This window comes from Paramisgurnus dabryanus, chromosome 3, assembly GCF_030506205.2.
Source record: "Paramisgurnus dabryanus chromosome 3, PD_genome_1.1, whole genome shotgun sequence".
NCBI lineage: Eukaryota > Metazoa > Chordata > Actinopteri > Cypriniformes > Cobitidae > Paramisgurnus > Paramisgurnus dabryanus.
Genome location: NC_133339.1, coordinates 7,509,422 through 7,531,854, shown reverse-complemented (window position 1 = coordinate 7,531,854; position 22,433 = coordinate 7,509,422). Strand labels below are relative to the sequence as shown.

The window sequence follows — 22,433 nt, the reverse complement described above, 5'->3', positions numbered from 1 at the left end:
TACACAATACTGTGCGCTTTGAATTTCAGGGTCGCGGCGCCTTTAAGAAGCCGCTCTGACGGCACGTGGTTCATTCCGCTACTTCCTGTTTTGTGTTAGTAAAGAAGGTGACAAAAGCGCACGCGCATCCATCCAACTGGCACTAGATTAACAACTATATTAACATTCTTTCAGATTGATCGGATCGATTAATATTATCGCTATCATTCATAGGAAGATTTCTGGCGAACTGACTGTAAGTAAATGAGACTTTATGAAAAATACTTTTGCTTAACGACGTCACGTAGTGTCGCATTGATTCTTTACATTGAACGTTATTCGTCTAACGTTAGACAATGATATTGTACTGATGTAATGATTTGATTTGTTGACATAAGACGAGTGTGACTGTGATAATTTTTGTTTTGTGTTTCTGGCAAACACCAGAATGCTGTTGAATAATGGTCATCGCTGCTCTTTTGTGTTTTGTTATTTACTGACACAAACACAGTTTTACTCTGCTGAAAGACTAAAGGTTCACATTGAATGTCTGGCTGCTCTCACTGCATGCCTGTTATTTCTAACAGTCTGCTGTCAATGAGAGATTTTTGGCTTGTAGTAAGAACATTAGATAAAAGCCTAGCAGTTACATTCAGGTGGTAAATCACTGACAAAAGTGACATAATTTCCTTTTCAGGTCATGTTTGTCATCTATTCCAAGTGATGGGTGACACCCACATGAAAAAAATACTGTAGTATTTGTGAGCATTTACTACAGTAAACTTCCTAGATACTATATTGTTTTTAACATAACAATATTATATATTAAAATATTCTACACTGTTTACTGCAGTTTATCAATTTACTATGGGAAACTAGTAATTACTTTGTACCAAAGTAGGTGTTTTCGAGCTTTTTGCCAGCCAAGCGCCCTTGGGGTACCCCCTGTCATTTTAATTTAATATGTAAATAATTTCATAGCACATTTGTATGTTTACCTTCAAAAACATTTCTTTTTTATTCGTTTGAATGTTTTTAACAGTAGTATTATTTTGCATAGAATATTACTGATAAAAACATTAAAACGAATAAAAATACATGTTTTTGATAGGGATGCACCGATACTGGTATCGGGTATCGGCCTCGATACCACATTTTCTAAAGTACTCGTACTCGTTAAAAGTCCCCCGATACCTGGAATCGATACCATGGTCTGAGAAATGTCTATGTTTGAGCGGCGTGTAAGGGGTTAATGCCTCTTGTGTTGTCCAAAGAGGCAGAGTTTACAACAAACTGAAAAACTAGTCCTTTGTTTTTTGTTAAATTATATGACTAAAGCTGTTACCTGTAAATTTAAATCATGTTTTTTTATTAAGTACTCAGTATCGGTATCGGCAAGTACTGAAATGCAAGTACTCGTACTCATACTCGTATTCCAAAAAAGTGGTATCGGTGCATCCCTAGTTTTTGAAATTATTTGTATTATTAACTTTATTAGTACTTAACATCAGTGGCTAGGCTACATAGAGGCCAGGGTGGCACTGACCCACTCAGATTGACGGCTGGCCCACCCAGTCACAAAATAAAAGCAGAAGAAATCACGCATAAATTACAATAATCTCTTTAATACTTATCGCTCAAATACACTACATTCAGAAATAAATAACTATGATATATCATTTGCACGTGTTTCTAAACCTTGCAAATGTCAACATTCAAGCCTTTTTAAACAATTTGAGCGCAAATTTGAGCACAGAGAGTGTAATCTGCTTATGTTTGTGTCATTATGTTAATCAAACAACAGAAGACAAAGGAAAATCACTTCTGTAGCTTTAAAAAGATTAATTACAATTATATTTACTTTATAGAATAAAGAAGACCGTGTTATTATTCATTTAATTCGATTTCTGTTCCTAAATACTAGTGCTGGGCAAAGATTAATTGCGTACAAAATAAGTGATTTTTTTTGCATAATATATTTTTGTGTACTGTGTGTAATTATTATGTATATTTAACTACACACACACACACATATTGTACACACTCATATATTATGCAAAAAAAATCACTTTTATTTTGTATGCGATTAATCACGATTAATCTTTGCCCAGCACTACTAAATACTTATTAAAATTGCTACAGAGTGAGTATATGTAATGCTATGAAGTGAGTATATGCATAATGCTATAGAGTGAGTATATATAATGCCATAAAGTGAGTATATGCATAATGGTATAGATTGATTATATGTATTTTTATAGAGTCGGGCTGGGTATCGATTCAGATGTTCCAGATCAATTCGATTTCGATTCACAAGCTATCAAATTGATTCAATTTCGATTCTCGGTTCGATTTACGATTCCGATTCCGGTTTTTAAACTCGATTCTCGATTCAACTCAATGAATTTAGATTTAATACAAATACTATATTTATAAAAAATAATATATTTATAAAAAGGAACAGTGAACATACGTTTACAAGTGGGTAATTAATAAAAATAAATTAATAGCCACAAACCTGTATATTAAACTCTTTTATTTTTGGTACACTTGGGTAGATTAAAACAGAACCCATCTCTAATTTTAAAATGCATACAATTATGTTAAATACAATAAAATTTTGATGCAAGATGAAAAATTTATGCTGAAAAAAGTAAGAACAGTCGCATTCCTTGATCAAACAGGATCAGGTTATTTCATAAAAAAAATTCGATTCATGGCCTTTGAGAATCGCTTTTGAATCGACCACGTAAAAACAAACGATTAATCGGAAAATCTATTTTTTTGCCCAGCCCTACTATAGAGTGAGTATATATATGCATAATGCTATAGAGTATATGCAACGATATACAGTGAGTATACAAGATTACCTTAGTTCATATGTCATAGCTAAAGCGTATCAAAAACTACACAAAACTAACGTTATTATGTAAACGCCAAACCTCCCTTCACATAGCGTTGATCCATGATTGCCGTCTTCCCTCGTCTTTCTTTGTTCATGAATTAATCATTTTTCATAACATTTTCCAAAATAAATAAAAATAATACTAGTTAGTGATATTAGTGTGATGTTTTCTGAAGGTAAATATAATTTTTCATGTACATTTTTAACTCGTTTTTAATGTAAGATATGAAACTAACTTTGTAATGTTGCGTCAAACTGTCAAGAGAGATTAAACAGAAGTCAGTGGAATGTCTGCAATAAAGGCAGAAGATGCAGCCAATGGGAAGAGCACAGCTAACGGAGGAGGAGGAGCCATGTATGAAGAGGGAGGAGTTACAGTCCTCAGGTGCATATTATAGGATTTAATATATATGCTTATATAGAGAATATAAACATTACTTGCACTTCAGTCATGATTGTGAACACATAGACATTTTGTAAATCCCACAGACCTACAGATCTCTCTGAGATGTTGGCTGCGGGAACCAAAGAAGTTCACGAGAAGGCAGAAAACACCCAGTTTGTGAAGGATTTCCTGAGGGGACGAATTCGTAAAGAGCTTTTTAAGGTAGCACCATGAACCAACAAGATTACTTATGTGATGTATGTCTTCAGACTGAGATCTTGATCTGTGTTTGTGTTGTCAGCTTGGTCACGTGGCTTTATACTTCACTTACGCTGCTATGGAAGAGGAGATCGAGAGAAATAAAGATCACCCACAGTTCGCTCCCCTCTACTTTCCCAACGAGCTCAATCGTCGGGATGCTCTGGCTCGGGATCTGGAATACTTCTACGGTGAAGACTGGGAAACTCAGATCAGCTGCTCTCCGGCCACTGAACGTTACGTGAGTCGCATCCACGAGATCGGCCGGGAGGATCCTGTGCTCCTGGTGGCTCACGCTTACACCCGCTATATGGGCGACCTCTCGGGCGGTCAGGTGTTGAGGAAGGTCGCCCAGCGGGCTATGAAACTGCCGTCCACTGGAGAAGGGCTGAACTTCTATCAGTTTGATGGCATCCACAACGCCAAAGCTTTTAAGCAGCTGTACCGTAGCCGTATGAATGAGCTGGAGCTGGACGTGACCACCAAAGAGAAGGTCGTGGAGGAAGCCATCCGTGCCTTTAACTTTAATATGGAGGTAAGGTGTAGCTTATGATGTCATATGATAGATGGATTATCTGTACACTATATATATACATCTTTGGTATCTGTGTGGACGCTTATATCATATGTTCATGTTATTAGGTTTATAAGTAATTGTATTGTAGTTCAGAGATCTATTTTGAAGTTTTAAAAGCCATATATACATAGATCTCATTAGCGGCTCTCTCTATGGACCGCTATAAATAAGTCTCTGCTATATTGGAATGGTCCAAACCAGTGTTGCAATGTTTGATGTGTTCCTGCAAAAACGGGTTAATTTAAAGGAAAACACCACCGTTTTCGATATTTTACCATGTTCTTACCTCAACTTAGATGAAATAACACATACAAATCTTTTTTTCAATACGTGCACTTAATCATTGTACAGTGCGTCTTGAATGTGTTAGCATTTAGCCTAGCCCCATTCATTCCTTAGGATCCAAACAGGAATGAATTTAGAAGCCACCAAACACTTCCATGTTTTCCCTATTTAATGACTGTTACAGGAGTAGTTACATGAGTAAGTTTGTATATCGATATTGTATAGAGCACTTAGTTTGCAGCACTTTGACCTCGGGGGCAATAATGTTGACGCAAGTTTGAGCCAAAAGGGGAGGAGTTAGGAGTGATGATGTGACTGTGCGTCGAGGTCGATGTCTTTAAATAGTGAAAACATGGAAGTGTTTGGTGGCTTCTAAATTCATCCCTCTTTGGATCCTAAGGAATGAATGGAGCTAGGCTAAATGCTAACACAATCACGACGCGCTGTACAAAGATTAAATGGGACAGAGAATGAAAAACCATTTTTACCTTGTCTTTGTTGAATAATGGTAGTCTACCCGCATTCACGAACATACAAAAAGTGCTAGACATGCTAAACATCTCAGTCTCATAGAAATTCCTCTTTTAGAAATGTCAGCCAGAAAACAGCCCAATCTGAAAAACTGATGCTTATGACATCACAGGCATCTCACTGCCCCTCCACTTTAAAATAATTGGCTACATTTTTGAGTGGCAGCAAAGTCAGCCAATCAGTAATGAGATTGCAAGTTAAGCCAGTAGGGGGAGCCAAATAGGTGGAAAACCACTTGTTTAAAATTCCCCACCCTAATAAAGCTATCTGAGAGAGGTTTTTAGGAAGCTTCTAAGGCATTACAGACCCAAACAAAAAAAATTGTCTACATGTCACATCACAGAACAAGGATAAATACCCCGTTCAATCATTCTATGTCACCTTTAAGTGCATGCATTGAAAAAAGATAGGTGTGTATTAATTCGGCTAAGTTGAGGTAAGAACATGGTAAAATATTGAAAAACTGTTTAAAACTGTTGACATTTATCGTTTTTTTCTGCGGGTTAAATTTGAAAAGATTTTGTTTATCGACTGTTAACATTAAGGTAGGATTATTTTTATTTATAAAGTAATGTTTTTTTGAGGCTACGGTCATTGGGTTGGTTATGTTACGCAGATCTGGCAACCCTCTTACCCATGAAGGGTTATCTTATTTATTCAGTCATTTAAATCACGGCAAGGTTTACAAACATAGGCTGTTGTGGTATCCTGGAAATCCCAGAGTGACATTCCCAACTGGACCTGTCGAATGAGGAATCTATGTATTTATATCTATATTTTCCAAGTACTGTAAGACCCTGACCAAACGGTGCCCCTTGAAAAACACAGTATGGGTGCTGGGGTCAAATGTCACATCTCTTCATAGGGAAGAGAATTCTCTATGCCTGGTCCCCAAAACACTTCTTTTGCTTCCATTGAGTTACATTTGGTCTTCAAAAAGCACATCTTCATGCATATACACACCAGAATGTCTGTTAAAACATCATCAGTAAGCGCTGGAAAATACAGAACACGCAAGGACCGGGTGTGCCTCATAAAGGGCGATTTATAGTCGTGCGTAGATCCTATGCCGTAGCTACGCCGTAGGCTATCCGTAGCCTGTGCGTAGCTCTGCGTAGCCTGACGCGCACCTCACAAAATTTTTAACAGCGCGTCAGATCTACGCGAACTGCAAGCGCTGTGATTGGTCCACCAGAACCCCTCCCGTCAGGTAAAAAAACTGCGTCATAGGTATTTCCGTTTGTGACGGTGAAAACAAAGATGAGCCTAGTTGAGGAGTGATTTAACTCAAACTGCATCAAAAGTCGCTGTTTATTTACTTCCATCATTGCTGGTCTTCTCAAATCATACACAACAAGTTGCTATTTCTTCTTCGTTTGTGGGTTAACTTGCCAAGCTTCTTCTGCTGTGACTTCTTCTGCTGCTACTGTGGTTACATGCGTGGTTGCTGCCTACCAGCGGTCTGCGGGTGTGTTTGCACGTCGACGCAGAGGACGACGCAAAAGTATAAATGAAAACCGACGCGGAACCTAAGCCATCGCGGCTACGCCGTAGGACCTACACACGACTATAAATCGCCCTTTAGTCTTAAAAAGTGAAGCCTCTGGCTCTTTGATCGCCCCTGGTGGCTGGCTGCAGTACAATTCATAAACCCCGCCCTCTCTATTCAAACAAATAGGAGATGGTTTTGGTCCTTTAAAGGAATATTCCATTTTCTTAAAAGAAAAATCCAGATAATTAACTCACCACCATGTCATCCAAAATGTTGTTGTCTTTCTTTGTTCAGTCGAGAAGAAATTATGTTTTTTGAGGAAAACATTGCAGGATTTTTCTCATTTTAATGGACTTTAATAGAGCCCAACATTTAATACTTAACTCAACACTTAACAGTTTTTTTCAACGGAGTTTCAAAGGACTCTAAATGATCCCAATCGAGGCATAAGGGTCTTATCTAGCAATACGATTGTCATTTTTGACAAGAAAAATAACAAATATGTACTTTTAAACCACAACTTTTCGTCTAAGTCCGGTCCAGCGTGACCTAACGTAAACGCGTAGTGACGTAGGGAGGTCACGTGTTACATATATAAAACGCACATTTGTGGACCCTTGTAAACAATAAACTGACACAAAGACATTAATTAGTATCAGTTGACATACAACAACGTAGGAACGGTCCTCTTTCTCAACACTGTAAACACTGGGGCGGAGTTTCGCGTTCGTCCTCTGTGACCTCTTGACGTCATGACGTATTGCGTGGGGTCAGCTGGGCATCACGACCGGATCTACATGACGAGAAGTTGTGGTTTAAAAGTGTATATTTGTTATTTTTATTGTCAAAAATGACAATCGTTTTGCTAGATAAGACCCTTATGCCTCGTTTGGGATTGTTTATAGTCCTTTGAAACTCTGTTGAAAAAAACTATTAAGTGTTGAGTTAAGTATTAAATGTTGGGCTCTATTAAAGTCCATTAAAATGAAAAAAATCCTGCAATGTTTTCCTCAAAAAATATAATTTCTTCTCGACTGAACAAAGAAAGACATCAACATTTTGGATGACATGGTGGTGAGTAAATTATCTGGATTTTTCTTTTAAGAAAATGGACTAATCCTTTAAGGTACACTAGTTGATATCACGCTGATATATGTACAATTGTTCTTTTTTTGTGATATGTTTTATTTTAGCTTGTAATTTGATGCTATAGAAACGGGGTGTGACGTTATGATGGCCGTGGATGAATTGGGCGCGTGAGTGTTTGGGCGGAAGTTTGATACCGCGGCTCCGCCTCTGGCTCCATGGACGATTCCTTCTGCGCATACCTTGGCTCCAAACTGACGTTTTTATGTAACATGGCGGCAACCATGGTTGGACATTTTTGGCTTCAACTCTTACAATGGAGGGATGCGACGTTGCGTCATCCATCTTTTTTATAGTCTATGGCAAGGACCCTTCGCCTTGCCGATTGGTTTCCGTCGTTGGGCCAACTGGTGGTTTTCCCTTACAGTACATAAACTCTTTCAGTGCAAATCAACATTTGGTGATAATACGACCTCTCGTTAGCATTAAAGGAATAGTCTACTCATTTTCAATATTAAACTATGTTATGTTATGAATGGGGCTAAGGTAAATGTTATCGAAGTGTCGCAGCGCGCTCCAGCGCTTGTGTGCACGCACACAGATGATAGAGGGATGTATCAACTCTTCTTAGTTAAGGTAATAACATATTTTAATATTGAAAATGAGTAAACTAATCCTTTAATTTAATGCAATTTAATTAATTTAATACAAACACATTGTTGCCTGCAGGAGATTTGTAGCTTCTGAATCTGATATGACTGTTAATGTGAATCTGTCTCCCTTGACAATGTAATGAAAGATGAGAGATGGTTTTCAGTTCGGCCCATGAGCAGATGGAGAGCTTTGTCCTCACATCAGATTAAAGAAAAGCTTTCAAATTAAATGAGGTCAAACCTATTCATTCACATCATCAGACTTACATCAACTAACAAGTGTTTATTGTCTACTACAGCGTCTATCTAGTTCATGTAACACACAGTATGACATCATCAGACTTTGTATCCAATGTACTGTATTACATGTGTACTGTAAAGATGCTTTTGTGTTTCCCGCAGGTTTTTGGGGAACTAGCCGAGGTTGGAAAAACCCTTCAGGATGACGTTTTGGATTCAGCTCCCGTTCATGGTGAAATGCAGGGAGACATCAGCCAGTGTCCGTACTACGCTGCCAAAGCGGGTAAGCATGACCACATATCTGTCAATACACCCACCAAGATTCCTGCGAACAGAGACAAAAGTATATCACTATTTAGATAGGGCAAACAGCGTACAACTCGCTAAGGGCAAGACTGTCAGTCAGTGGCAGTGGGCGGGGCTTTATCAGTGTGATGTCACATTAACAAGAGAATCAAAACAGCATGCAAAAACGTAGTATTGCACATTTTCCTATTGTCAGTTTTCATATTTAAATTCTCTCTTTCAGCTGCTTCTGGAGGATCGGCTTGTATTTTTCAAATGGCCGTTAGCGTGCTCAAAAGTCCGTCCGGTCAAGTCCTGTTGGCTGCCTGGATAGCCGCTTTAGCCGGATTTGCTGCTTGGTACCTCATGTGACCTGATGAGAAGAGGACGTTGTCGGATATTAATGAGAACCTTGCACAACATTTAGTCCTGCCTGATGGCCACATATCTGCTTTAAAACTGAGGCACCTTGAAACGATTCAGTGCACCTCATTTGCCGCCTGCTCGGGTAACTCTTAACATTTACTCTTTAAGTGGTCTGTTTTGACATTCTTTACTTTTAAAACTCAGTGTTCATTTAATATGAAGTTAAGGGTGCAGAGCTGCAGGAAAAAAGCAGCGTTATTTTTATAGAGAAGTTTATTGTAGTAGACTTGAGTACTAAGTCCAAACATGGTACCGAATGGAAAAACAAGATCGATTACATCGTCATTCAGTACTGTAATTTATTGCGCTATTTATTGCGTCCCCTTGGTGGGTTTTTTAATACTGTAGTTAACTGTCTGTATTGTAACGCATCTGATTGACTAGGTATTGCATTTCTCCTTTGTATACACATAATATTAAGTATAGCTATACAACGGGACCAGGCGCTTGCAATGTCTTGACCAAACACTGCATAAAATATTTAGATTTGCATTGACGAAAGACATTTTCCATAGCATGAAACATTGTATGCGTTACTGCGGCAGTACATCTTTAATCGGCTATCAAACGGTTAATGAAAACATTACAAGACATTTTGCAGTATAAACAGACTCAAATTCAGAGTTCTGTTGCAACAAACCATTGCAGATTTTACATCACTGATAGCAAATATCTGAGACGGTTTTTACCACTGGCTGTCCCATGTGGGATATTTAAAGCACAGAATTACTAATGGATTATGCAATGGCAATAAAAAAAACATTGAAAACAGAAAATGCATTGCATTTGTGTTTGTTGACAGGGTTGTTGGTAGAGTTTGGTATCTGGGCACAGTATGCAATAGTCTGATGGCTTATATATAACTGTATATCAATACTATGTTTTACCAGGGATCACACAACTAAAGAAACATCAATTTAAAAGTATTTTAAAAGGAGCAATACTGTATTCGTACAACCGATGATGGCTATTGCTTGCTGGGAAGCCATTATTTAGAGTAGTACCTTTCTCCAAAGGTGATTTATTGGTATTAAACCATTGATCTGATTTGATATTATTAATATTATTGGATGCAATAATTCATTAACACTTAACCCATCACATGTGCAATGTTTGCCACAGCACTGTGATATATACAGTAACACACTGAGGATTGTGTACGTTAGACTGTAAGTGTGGACCATATGTGTTTTGATGTATGTAGCTTTATAGAAATAAGACCTAATTATACTGATAAAAGAAAATCGCAAAGTCGTCGGGTCTGTACATGTATGGCTTTAAACAGGGCTTGATCTTTTTTAACCAAAAGGAAAACAGGAAACTTGCAAACTGTAATCAAACATTTCACAATGTATTTAAAGTATTTTGCATAAATTGGTTTTACGATAACTTATTTTGTCTTTAGTTATGAAAAATTTCTTTTTAAATCAAAGGACAGAATTGTTGTTGGTTTATCTGGACTGTGTTTGAAATAGGAAACTACCTTACTAAATGAATGATGCACAGGATACACTATATTGCATACTATTGTCAAAAATAGTATATGAAAGTAGGTTGTGTGCTACATTGTTGACCTCATCACATGACGTGTGGCATCCAGTTATCATCTCTACATAAATAAAAAACTTTAATTCAGTTTTGTGTAGTGTCTTTATTTTTAATAAAGTAGATTGTTAATTGTAGATAATAAATGTCATTGTATTGCACTGCATTATGGGATGCAGTATTTAATACAGTCTGATTTATTGTATACAGGACATTTTGGAAAATGCAAATCAGTGGATGTTGAATGGTTTTGCTTTGTATGGTCTCCGGTAATTGGATTCATCTACATGTTCAACAACAGAAAGATAATAAATGCATAAAGAATAGCAAAAGTGTGATTTACCAGCCTAACATAAAACACTGGATTTTGTTTTGTGGTAAAATACTGCATACACACAGTTTAGGCACACAGCCTTAAAAATATTAAATATACATAAAGTGTTTTTGCCTATCATATTAAAAGTCATTAAACATTTATTTTTGCTTCACTTTCCATGCATGGTTATTTGGTTTATATATATATATTTGCGTTTAACATTGCTTTACCTTTCAGATAGCACATAATGCAAATATTTCACTTACTGTACATACTGTACAATTATTCATTGCAAACGTATTCAATAAGTTAATTAATGGTTTTTTGCACATTTAAGAAATCAGTGTTGGGTGTAACTAGTTACTAAGCAATTACTTTTTGTAAGGAACAGTAATTAAATTAAGGGATTTTGCTTATTTTTCTAGCAATTTAATTATAGTTACTTCTAATGTATTTGATCTAAATACTGTGTATGGGCTGTAGATCAATGATATATAATACAATAGTGGATTTAACATCATTTAAAGTCTAACGTTAAAGGTGCAGTGTGTAATATTTAGAAGGATCTCTTGACAGAAATGCAAAATAATATACAAAACTATATTATCAGGGGTGTATAAAGACCTTTCATGTTTTTATTACCTTAGAATGAGACGTTTTCATATACATACACAGAGGGTCCCCTTTCATGGAAGCCGCCATTTTGTGAAGCCATGTTTCTACAGAAGCCCTTACCGGACAAACTTTTTTACTAAGTTGTCTCCAGCAATGACAAGGTTGTCTGGTGGTGGCTATAGACCGTTTCAGCAGTAACAACATAAACAAGCTGCTGTCGCGGTCCGCACGTAACTTCCGGTAAACTCCGCTAAGAATAAATAACAACTAAGTTCTTTAAACGTAGTTTATTTATATAACAAGCAAAAAAACAACAACTATAGATTACCTAGGAAACCAGAACATTTGTTATTTTCGACGAGGCATTCGTTCAAGAGATCAGTTTAGTAACTAGTCAGACCATTATAAAAACGAAACCGGAAGTAAGGTTTGGATCCAGACGTGTATCACGTGCGTCCGATGAAACCGTCTATAGTAGCTTCTCTATGTGTTTCAAAAGCAAGAGGTGAGCAGTGGACTGAGCCGCTGGTTGCAATTCGCAACCTCACCACTAGATGCCACAAAAATTTACACACTGCACCTTTAAAATGCCTGTTTTTTTATTTAACCTTCTCACTTTAAATACTCTGGTGAGTTAATAAGAATAATGGTAATACTATAGTGTAGTTTCTAATACTCACTAACTAGTTGGTTATTAGCATTAATATTACTGAAGTATTGGCTTATTAAACATATAATACCTGATTCTACAAATATTTATTCTACATCCTTAATCCTACCAATACTTAAACTTAACGACTTTACTAAGTATTAATAAGCAGTAATAAGGAGTTTATTGAGGTAAAATTAGTTAATAGTTAGTTAATAGTGAGAATTGGATCTTAAAAATAATAATTTATGTATTTTTATAAGATTTATTGGCGCCTTTTCAAGCCAATGTTTGTATAATTTACTAATTAGGATTTAGAAAGTAATTAGTAATAATTAAATACTTTTTTTGCAATTTTTGTATTACCATAAACTTAAATAAAAATACCATATATAATTTATTATAACATGTTAAATTGACACTGTATGTGTGAGCAAAAATGTGCCGTTTTTGGGGTGTGTCCTTTAACATGCAAATGAGCTGATCTCGGCACTAAATGGCAGTGCCGTGGTTGTATAGTGCAGATTAAGGGGCAGTATTATTATATATTATTAATCACCTTAATTCATAAAAAAAACTTTTTCCAGGTCACACATACAATATTTTATTAATTATTGCATATTTTACCTTTAATATCAACAGTGGTCTATGTACAGTCCTAATGAAGCAGATGGATCTCATTGAAGCGTTTTACCCAATGCATGTATAGTAGATTATGAGTTTTACTCTACTGTACTGTACATGTGTATTAGCTGGCCTGTAACAGCAGTTATATTCAGGCACACATGAGCCCGGACGGAAACAAATGTTTTAATAAAATGAGAGGTTACCATCCACTATCATTCATAAAGTGACTGAAACAAGCATTTATTACTGTACGTGAATCAGTATCTGCTCTTCATTTCAGAATGCCAGAAAACCAAAGATGACTTCTGAGAAAGTTATCAAAGAATTACAGGACTTATGTTGGACATGTATTGGTGTTATGACTGATATCATGTGGTTCTTCTTCTAAGGGTATAGGTATATTTCTTCATGTTCGTGATGTTGGAGGATGCTGTCCAGACTGCTTCATAGTTTTCATCTGTGTTTATTTTAAAGGTTTTCTTCAGGTTGAAGCTACACATATCCCATTGCTCCTCTGTTCCTCTTTGCATGTTCCTCAGGTTGTGTGGTTAATCTCCATCTGCATTGGCATAACAGTCTCTCAATTCTCAGCTGATCTTTTCCCTGTAATTAAAAATAAATGACAGAATTAATCAAAATTTTTTTTTACAATGAAATTTAATAGGTGACAAGCTGAGCAGTATAGAAAGGTGTAATTTATAGCATTAAAGGGATACTCCAGCCAAATATCAAAATCACCCCATGATTTACTCTACAGCAATATGAGATACACATTAGGGATGGGCATTCGATTAAATTTTTTTAGTCGATCGTCGGGAGAATTAACGATCGACTATCGATTAATCATTAATATTTTTATAATAAAAAATTATTATTTAACTTTTATAATTCAAAAATTTTGAATACAAAAATACAGCGTGTTTTCCTCCATGAGACCTTTATTACAAGATCAACTTGTGGCAAACAGTTAAACTACATTTAGTTAGACAAACGGAACATATGCGCTTGAATATGCGGTGCTCTAAAGCAGCGGAACCTGCAGCTGCGAGACGCATTCTTAAACAGAGACCTCATTTGTTCCAAAAAATCATGACCTCTTCATGATTATTTTTTTGAAATCAAAACGGAAGGTGACAGATAACGAAGTATGGTGTCAAATATTGCACCCTGGTGGTAAAATGTTGAATTGCTGCCACACAGTGAAATTCATTTAATTGCTTCAAGACACACGCTATGCTAGGCAACGCAACCTGCATTAGATAAAAAAGTATTTGATTAATCAATAACAAATTAACATCATCGACTAAATTCTTAACGATCAATTATCGATCGTCGATTAATCATGCCCATCCCTAATACACATGTCCATCATCTTTCAGACGAACACATTTGGAGTTATTTTAGTAAATGTCATTGCTCTTCTAGGCTTTATTACGGTAAAAAAACAGGTATCGGGGAACAACTTCTGACTTTAAAGCCCAAAAAAGTAATCCACACTACTAAAAAATCCAACTAAGACCAGCATAAGCTGGTTTAAGGTGGCAGTAGCTGCTTTAAGCTGGTCCTCCCAGCCTTGCAAAAAGTTTGACCAGCTTGCTACACCAGCAAAACCAGCTAAAACCAAGCTGGAAGTCCAGCTAAAACCACACCACCTTATGCTGGTCTTAGCTGGATTTTTCAGTAGGGACACGGCTATAATGGTTTAATAAAGGTCTTCTGTGGATAATCGAAGTGATTGTGTTAGAAAAATATCTATATTTTAAACAATAAGAACTACCTTCCGGTAACTGCGCCATCTTGGACTCACAAGAGAGTTTTAGTGTAGCGAGCACTCGTTGCCATGGGTACATTGCGCACTGACTCCAAATTGTGTGTCCAAGATGCCATTGTTACGGGAAACTAGTTATAATAGTTTATAAAGTTTAAAATATGGATATTTTTTCTTACAAAATCACATTGATTACCCCAAGAAATCCTTCATTAACCCATTGGAGCCGTGTGGATTACTTTTGTGAAGGATGAATACACTTTTTTGGGCTTCAAAGTCAGAAGTTGTTCCTGATCTATGATTTCTGACATTACACACTGTAAAAAATGATTTAAGAAAAAAAAAATTCTAAGTATTTTTGTTATGTTTTCAGTAAAAATATCTAGAAATTCTTAAATTAAGATGCTTTTTCTTGAGGAGCAAAACGACCCAAGAAAATAAGTCTAGTTTTTAGACCAAAAGTATCAAATTTAAGTGATTTGCATAAAACAAGCAAAAATTCTGCCAATGGGGTATGCAAAAAATCTTTAACATTTTTCTTAAACACTAAATTCGAGAAAAATTTGCTTTCCTCATTGGCAGATTTTTTTGCTCGTTTTATTTACAAAATCACTTAAATTTGATATTTTTGGTCTAAAAACTAGACTTAATTTTAGATATAAATATATATAAAAATAAATATTCCTGTAGACGTTTCTGTAGAAGTAATGATACTTCTTCTGTGGCACAAAGGGTGTTTTTGCACGAGAGCGCCCTCTGGCTTTGGGATGTGCCAGGATTTCACCATAATTCATAAAAATTCATTCATTGAGAAAACGCGCATTTTCACGGTAAATCGTTACACCCCTAGGCTGGAGTTTCGCTTTAACTATGGCTGTCTTTCAGTAATAACCAGAAACGGTTAAAGTACTTTATATACACAGTATTTACAAACTTCTTATTTTAAATGTGCTTGTTCCTTCTTTTAAATGAACGTCATATGCTTTAATATAAAAAAAATTTAAGTTGCCAGCCAGCGCCAGCATTTTTATGATTTTCACAAAAGTTTAATGCCTTCCAGAAAAGTTTCTTCTTTAAATATATAAACATACACAGACCCTCTGCTTTCAAACAAAAAAGTTTCATCCGATCTTTATTTGTTCTATTTTTATCAGCTCTCAAATATGGGTAGCTTTTTTTAAATACCAGATTTTTAGCCAAAAGCTGAGATAAATGCATTTTTGTGAAGGACTATTGTTAGAGATCAGATTCAGTTTTACTGTTTTTAATGCCGTGGATGCTTCAGTGTTTTATTAGTTGGGTAAGAGCGCAATCTTCTGGAAAATAGCGGTAATATGGATTGCTGTAAAACCCGTCATTGGCAGGGAAAGAGTTAATACAAAGACATTAATAAAAGCAATTTTCCCACTATCGGACATCAGCTGATTGTATAAATGATCAGGGTGGATTATATTCATCAGGACTCATACTGTGCGATTATTTTCTATTTGGTGACAATGACAACAGAGTTGAAGTTTGTATGCTCTGTACTTCTGGGATTTCACAACATAACACTTTGAAACAAGGAGTAAAACATCCATCGATGTCTATTGATATTTGAAATATCAGTATCAGCACAGAAACTCTGTATTTGTGCATCCGTTCCGTATACTAAATACAGTACTCACAGACAGCCACAGACCAGGTACTAAACCTATATATTTAACTATAAGACTGTAAGCAACTCATCCTACCTGGTGTGTGGCTGTCAGGAGCTGCTAAACATTTTCTTTAATCTGGAGAAAAAGCCCTCGTCTTTCTGTTCCTGCCCCTCATCTGTCCTGTTCTGCCCTGTCTCAGGTTGTTTACCGCCCCCTCCTGGACAAACACAGGCATTGTGTGCGTCAGTCCCACTGACTGTCTCTCTCATGAGATTCAAGTGTTTACACTGACCTGAAGTGGTGTTTGTTACTCCACTGACCGTTCCCTCCACATCCGTCTCATCCTCTGCGTAACTCGTGAGGAGAGCTCGCTGTCTGTCCGTCAACATCCTGGACACGAGAAACGAAGCAGATTTTATCAGGTACATAACATACAACCAAAACATAAGTGTGCTACAGTAGCAAGATACTATACGAGAAACGTGTGTATTGGGATTTCTCATACTTGGGAATTTTGACCTTGACGTGGATGTAGTGATCGCCGTATCCATAGCCACTGACACGCGGGATGCCTTTACCGGAAAGACGGATCCTGTGGTCGGACTGGGTTCCAGATGGGATCTACGAGAGATTTCACAAACGTCTCATACACAGCCAGAAAACATGCAGGTGGGTGACATTTTATAGAATGCTACCTATCAGTGTTAGTTTGTGATGTGCATGTAAACTTAGTATTTTCATGGTCAGATTTTATAATAATTCAAGATAAAGTCTCACAGAGAGATTGATGGTCTCGTATAATCCCTGTGCTCGGACCGAGCCGCCCAGTATGGCCTGAGCGACCGAGATCATGACGTCAGAGTGAATATCAGCACCATCTCTCCTGAAGATCGGACTCTTCTGTACCTGAGATCCAAACAAACAACTGAAATTATCCACAGAACCACAGAAGGTTTCCGCTTAATCCAGACTGTTTAATCCAACCAGAGCAAACAAAGATGGAGTCCAATCAGACAATAAAAACCTCAGAGACAGAAATCACTGCTAATATAAGTAGGCCTGCAAAACGATTATTCGTGACTAATCATTTGCAGAATATTTTTTTTGTTTTCATCATGTGTGTGTGTTGTGTACTGTGTATAATAATCATGTATATATACATACACACACATGCATGTATATATTTAAGAAATATGTACATGTGTATATACATTTTAATATTTAAATATAAATTCTATTATAAATAATAATAAATTAGGGCTGTCAAACGATTAATCATGATTAATCACATACAAAATAAAAGTTTGTGTTTGCATGATATATATATATATATGTGTGTGTGTGTGTGTGTGTGTGTGTGTGTGTGTGTAGATTATGTTTATATAAATACACACATAAATTATGCAAAAAACTTTTACTTTGTATGCGATTAATCGCAATTAATCTTTTGACAGCCCCATTATAAATACTTGATATATAAATAGCTTTTCTCTAAAATAATACATGTATATGTGTGTATTTTTATATACATAATTATTATACACAGTACACACATATATAATGTAAACAAAAACTTTTATTCTGCAAACAATTAGTTGCGATTAATCGTTTTGCAGCCCAGTCATTAAAATGTGAAATTAACAATGAATTATGTTTATTTAGGTAAATGGGATTTGTAATTCGGCAAGGACAAGCAATATTAGTGACAATATCGAGTCAAATAAATTTAATACATTATTGTCCGAAATAGACACCCCCCCATTTTTGCGAGTGTGCGGTATGATTGACATGTAATAGTCTAAAACGCGAATATAAGCTGACATTGTTTATTGAAAGGCGTTTTCATGGAAAAAAGTCTTCAGGACAATACGGTAATTGGCCAGCAGTCTGACTAAACCAATAGAGAATGAGCTAGTAATGGTTCTTTTTAATTTAATCACTAAACTAGAGCTGCAACAACTAATCGATTAAATAAATTATGAAAATAGTTTCATAATTTCATTAACCAAATTTCAATGAATTTCAAAAGTACACATCTACTGCGAATTCCTTAATTTAGGGTTTTATTTAGCTATAAACTAGTGAACAAATCGAACGTAGTAGATATTAAGGTTTTTATCTGATTAGTCGATTAATCTGAAAAATAATTGTCAGATTAATCGATTATGAAAATAATTTTTTGTTGCAGCCCTACAGTAAACTCTATGGGGTGGTTTCCCAGACAGGGATTAGTTTAAGCCAGGACTAAGGGGCTGTTTACACTTGGTATTAAGATGTGTTTTCATCAATCGGATCACAAGTGGACGAGAGAGACACATCACGTTTACACCTGGTATTTAAATCCGTCTCTTTTGTCCACTTTCGAATGCTTCTATCCTGAATACTGTGAGGGGGTGGCCTGTCAAACGTCTCTCTGCTGTCATTCAAACGCGAGCGGGAGTAATTATGAGTTTATATGGACGCAAACTAATATTATGTCGGAGTCCACTGCTTGTTTAGCAAGTAAACTTGCTGCACTGTGTTTTGTACGTGTGTATGTTAGAGCTTTCGCTGAATTTTCAGCCCAATTGATAAAATAGTACCGCACAACTTTCACACGCTTTCAAAACGAAACTACGGAGATCAGCCGATTTAGTTTTATCAATGAAAGGCTAAAAATAGCGCTGTTCAACGTATGTTCACGCCAGAAGTCAAAAAAAGACGTAAAACTTGTGTTTAATACCTCAGATTAGATAAATGGGCGGAGAGAAGGCGGGCGCGTGTGGCTGTTCGAACACATTCAACCACATATGCATTCCGCAACACCAAAACGATCCGATTGAAAGTGGTTTCGACTACCTCTGGATGTGGTTGAAAGTGGGCGAGCTCAAAACTTTTTGAACACCGTTTACACCTGGCATTAACGTCGTCCACTTGTGATCCGATCAACGAAAACGCATGTTAATGCCAAGTGTAAACAGACTCTAAGCCACAGTTTCATTAAAAAATATAACTAGTTTTAACAAACATGCCTTACTAAAAACATTACTTGTGTGAATTTCGAGGCAAAACAAAGGGCACTGATGTATTTTAAGATATGTCAGTGCAAGTTGTTTTCAGTTTGGACAGCTCTTACATTTATTTTAGTCTAGGACTAGTCTAATCCCTGTCCGGGAAACCACCCCCCTAATATAAATAAGCGCTAGTCCTGGATTAATCTAAATCCGATCCAGGAAACTGCCCCATATCAGGTTTCCAAAGTGCTAAATGTTGGACCATATCTTTTGCTGTACATAATAATGTCCTAATATCACTAATTTCACTGGTTCTGTATATTTCAAGAGCTTTAAGTGTGTCGTATACGCACTTTAAATGTGATGAAGATCTCTTTTTTCCCCACAGGCATTCGAACCGTCTGCCCATCTTCAATACCTGAAGAAACATCTCACGGTCAGAGAACAGAAGATGAATCTATAATGCACGAACCAGTCACACAAAGCCCGTACTCACCTGCAGGTACAGGTACCATTACGGTTTTCCTCTGCTTGGTCTGACCCTTCCCTCGACACGCCGTGCAGGGCGAGGTGATGACCGAGCCCCGCCCACCACAGCGGCGACAGGTGGAACGCATCACGAACGGACCCGTGTTGACGGTCTCCTAAAGCGAGAGAAGACAGGATGGTTTTGAGCTTTTACTCACCGTCGTCTATATCATACAGTTGTTGTCTGTGTTTTTGGCTCACCATCCCGGTGCCGTTGCAGTTTCCGCAGTGCTGGACTTTAGAGCCGGGCTCGTGTCCCCTGCCGTCACAGCGCTGACACGTAGTTTCAATGTTAACAGTGATTTCCTTATTCACACCTTTAGCGGCTTGAGCAAACGTCAGCTCCATGACGTACTGTTTAAAACAAAACACATAAAAAGTAAGCGTTTTCCAGTTTTGTGCGAAGTATGAATCAGACGGTTAGTGTACTAGATGTGATTTTTAGAATTAATAAAACACACATCTTATCAACCCTAATGAAAAAAACTGCTGGTGAACTGGTTTTAGCTGGTATAGCAAGCTGCTCTAGCTGTGTTTTCGGCACTTTTTAAGCTTGTCAAGCTTTGCCAGGCTAGGAAGACCATCTTAAACCAGCTAATGCCATCTTAAACCAGCTTATGCTGGATTTTTCAGTGGGGAATGCAATAAGGAGGAGAAAGTAAGGAAAGCAAACGATCTCTTTCTGACCTCTTGTGGCTGATCAAAGATGGCGTTAAAATCCCCAAAACCTCGCGCTCCTGAAAACTCCCCGAAAATCTTGCGGAAAAGCTCCTCGGGATCAACGCTGGCCCCTCCGCTCCAGTAATGCTGATGTCCGGCACCAGCACCCGGGTCAAAGCCGGCAGAACCGTATGTGTCGTACTGTTTCCTCTTCACCTCATCGCTGAGCACCTGAGGACAAATCATCACATCATCAAACGCTCTTTCAGAATGAGTGAGACCAACCAAAAATCATGAGATGAGCTTGTATGAACCTCATAGGCTTCTGCGAGCTGTGCAAACTTCTCCTTGGCTTGTGGATCTTCTTTGTTGGTGTCCGGATGATACTTCTTTGCCATCTGAATGGGAAGCAAATGCAGGTTTTATACAAACCATCACACATATTGAGAAAGTAGCGATAGGGACGAAAGCAAATTTAAAGGCCTTTGTGACAACTAGACCCGGTCGCCCCCACACACGAAAAGCAGATAATGGTTAAACACTTTTAAAGCGTCTTACTTGGTAATAAGCTTTCTTAATCTCCTTCTGTGTTGCTGTGCGGGGTACTCCTAATATCTGGTAGAAGTCTTGTTTGTAAGCCGGAGCGCTGGTGTGAAAAGACAGCTTAGAGATGATATGAGACGGGCCCACACCTGTCAACACATTCAAGCGTTTACTTTAAGTTAAAAATGTAAATAAATAATCTTGTATACTTTGTTTCAAATAGCACTTAAAAAACAGTATTATGATACAGATATGATATCGGACACCAACATCCTGGTACTTTTTAATATATACACACAAGCATCACTTACAACCATCAAAACAATGACGTCATAATATGGTAAACTTATGCATACTTTCTTTAGAAACACAACTAGATTCATACAGTTGCCCATCACTGACACAAGGTCAGAGAAGTTTCCAGCAACCGAGTGAAGCCAAATCTGTTTCTTATCAAATCCAAACAGTGCTAATCATTCCTCATTGATCAAACAGATCTGATCACGTGTGAATTGCATCCACTATATTTGATCTCATGTCTGCTGCATCATTGACGACGTACTGATGATTACGTCACCATATAAGCAGTATTCTGGATGTACATCGATGAGATTATCTCATATAAACTGTGCAGGACACATTGTGTACTTTGCATGTAGTTGAAACTCTCCGGCCTGTTTAAATGCATGTCTCTCACCTGTCATGCCTTTCAATGTCAAGCCTTTGCGCTCTCCTGCGCTCTTCGTGCCGCCTGCAGACAACATCTGTCGGCCTGACAACGTCGAGAAACTTCTGTGGGCTCCATGACAGCGGGAGATATGCGATAAACCCGCATGTCTGTGGCAGGAGGACACGGCGACTGTGATCCAGCGTGAGGAGCTGCGAGCAGCGGAACACGCCATCTTTACCACTTAGCGGCGGATAGCGGTCGACTGCGCAGGCGTCACCCTGAAACGCATGCGCAGTCGTGCCTGTGGAAAAGAAAATGTTCTGGACTAGTAGCTTGGCCACTCTTTGATGGAATTTGTAACTTTATGAATGAACAGCCTGAAACATTCTGTAGGGAAAAATGTATGTAAATAAATAAATAAATGTATTCATTTTATATTAAGATATCCTTAGTAGAATTTCTATCTCTGGGAAAAATGGATTGAATAATGGACTCAAAAGTAAGGAATCAAACTACAAATCCTACAGTATAGGAATTAAATAATACTGGTGGATTAATTGTATTTGATATTTCGTCATAATAATAACTATGTAGATTATTCTTGTTTTTGTTTTGTTGGAATCTCATGGCAATTTCGGATTATTCCAATATGAATCAATGAAGTTAAAATATTTGTGTAAAGTTGGAAGTTTTACAGAAGTTAGAGAGTTTGTGTGAAAGTTTTACATGTTATATACATAAAAGACCTCATCATAACTTAAACGATTTACGTTTTAT

At 37.2% G+C, this 22,433-nt stretch overlaps 2 protein-coding genes across 4 annotated transcripts; one reads left to right on the top strand and one right to left on the bottom strand.

Annotated features, from left to right (window-relative positions):
• Nucleotides 1-99: 99 nt before the first annotated feature.
• Nucleotides 100-10,720, top strand: hmox2b (heme oxygenase 2b). 2 transcript variants are annotated; one of them, XM_073813801.1, is made up of 6 exons: nt 100-235; nt 3,148-3,269; nt 3,374-3,491; nt 3,571-4,062; nt 8,554-8,674; nt 8,921-10,720. In XM_073813801.1, exons 2-6 carry the CDS (start codon nt 3,172-3,174, stop codon nt 9,046-9,048), a joined length of 957 nt encoding a protein of 318 aa, XP_073669902.1. In that variant the 5' UTR covers nt 100-235; nt 3,148-3,171; the 3' UTR covers nt 9,049-10,720. The 2 variants fall into 2 exon arrangements, with proteins under 2 accessions (XP_073669902.1, XP_065134230.2); XM_065278158.2 differs by lacking the exon at nt 100-235 and having other exon boundaries at nt 3,113-3,269.
• Nucleotides 10,721-12,805: 2,085 nt separating this feature from the next.
• Nucleotides 12,806-21,925, bottom strand: dnaja3a (DnaJ heat shock protein family (Hsp40) member A3a). Of its 2 annotated transcripts, XM_065253169.2 has the most exons (12): nt 21,684-21,925; nt 21,002-21,135; nt 20,758-20,841; nt 20,471-20,674; nt 19,985-20,137; nt 19,752-19,899; nt 19,609-19,673; nt 17,040-17,168; nt 16,768-16,883; nt 16,555-16,652; nt 16,356-16,479; nt 12,806-13,457 (listed from the first exon to the last, which is right to left on the bottom strand). In XM_065253169.2, the coding sequence occupies exons 1-11, from the start codon at nt 21,886-21,888 to the stop codon at nt 16,370-16,372; spliced, it is 1,446 nt and encodes a 481-aa protein (XP_065109241.1). In that variant the 5' UTR covers nt 21,889-21,925; the 3' UTR covers nt 12,806-13,457; nt 16,356-16,369. The 2 variants fall into 2 exon arrangements, with proteins under 2 accessions (XP_065109241.1, XP_065109242.1); XM_065253170.2 differs by lacking the exon at nt 16,356-16,479 and having other exon boundaries at nt 21,684-21,924.
• Nucleotides 21,926-22,433: the final 508 nt, after the last annotated feature.

Bases quoted from the DNA above. Each gene is read 5' to 3' on its own strand.
- dnaja3a (XM_065253169.2), bottom strand. From the start codon at position 21,888: ATGGCGTGTTCCGCTGCTCGCAGCTCCTCACGCTGGATCACAGTCGCC. The intron at 16,884-17,039 runs GTGAGACTTTAT...AATCTCTCGTAG, and splicing joins ACGAGACCATCAATCTCTCT to ATCCCATCTGGAACCCAGTC. The intron at 16,480-16,554 runs GTCAGTGTAAAC...GTGTTTGTCCAG, and splicing joins AGTAACAAACACCACTTCAG to GAGGGGGCGGTAAACAACCT.
- hmox2b (XM_073813801.1), top strand. From the start codon at position 3,172: ATGTCTGCAATAAAGGCAGAAGATGCAGCCAATGGGAAGAGCACAGCT. The intron at 3,270-3,373 runs GTGCATATTATA...TAAATCCCACAG, and splicing joins GGAGGAGTTACAGTCCTCAG to ACCTACAGATCTCTCTGAGA. The intron at 4,063-8,553 runs GTAAGGTGTAGC...TGTTTCCCGCAG, and splicing joins CCTTTAACTTTAATATGGAG to GTTTTTGGGGAACTAGCCGA.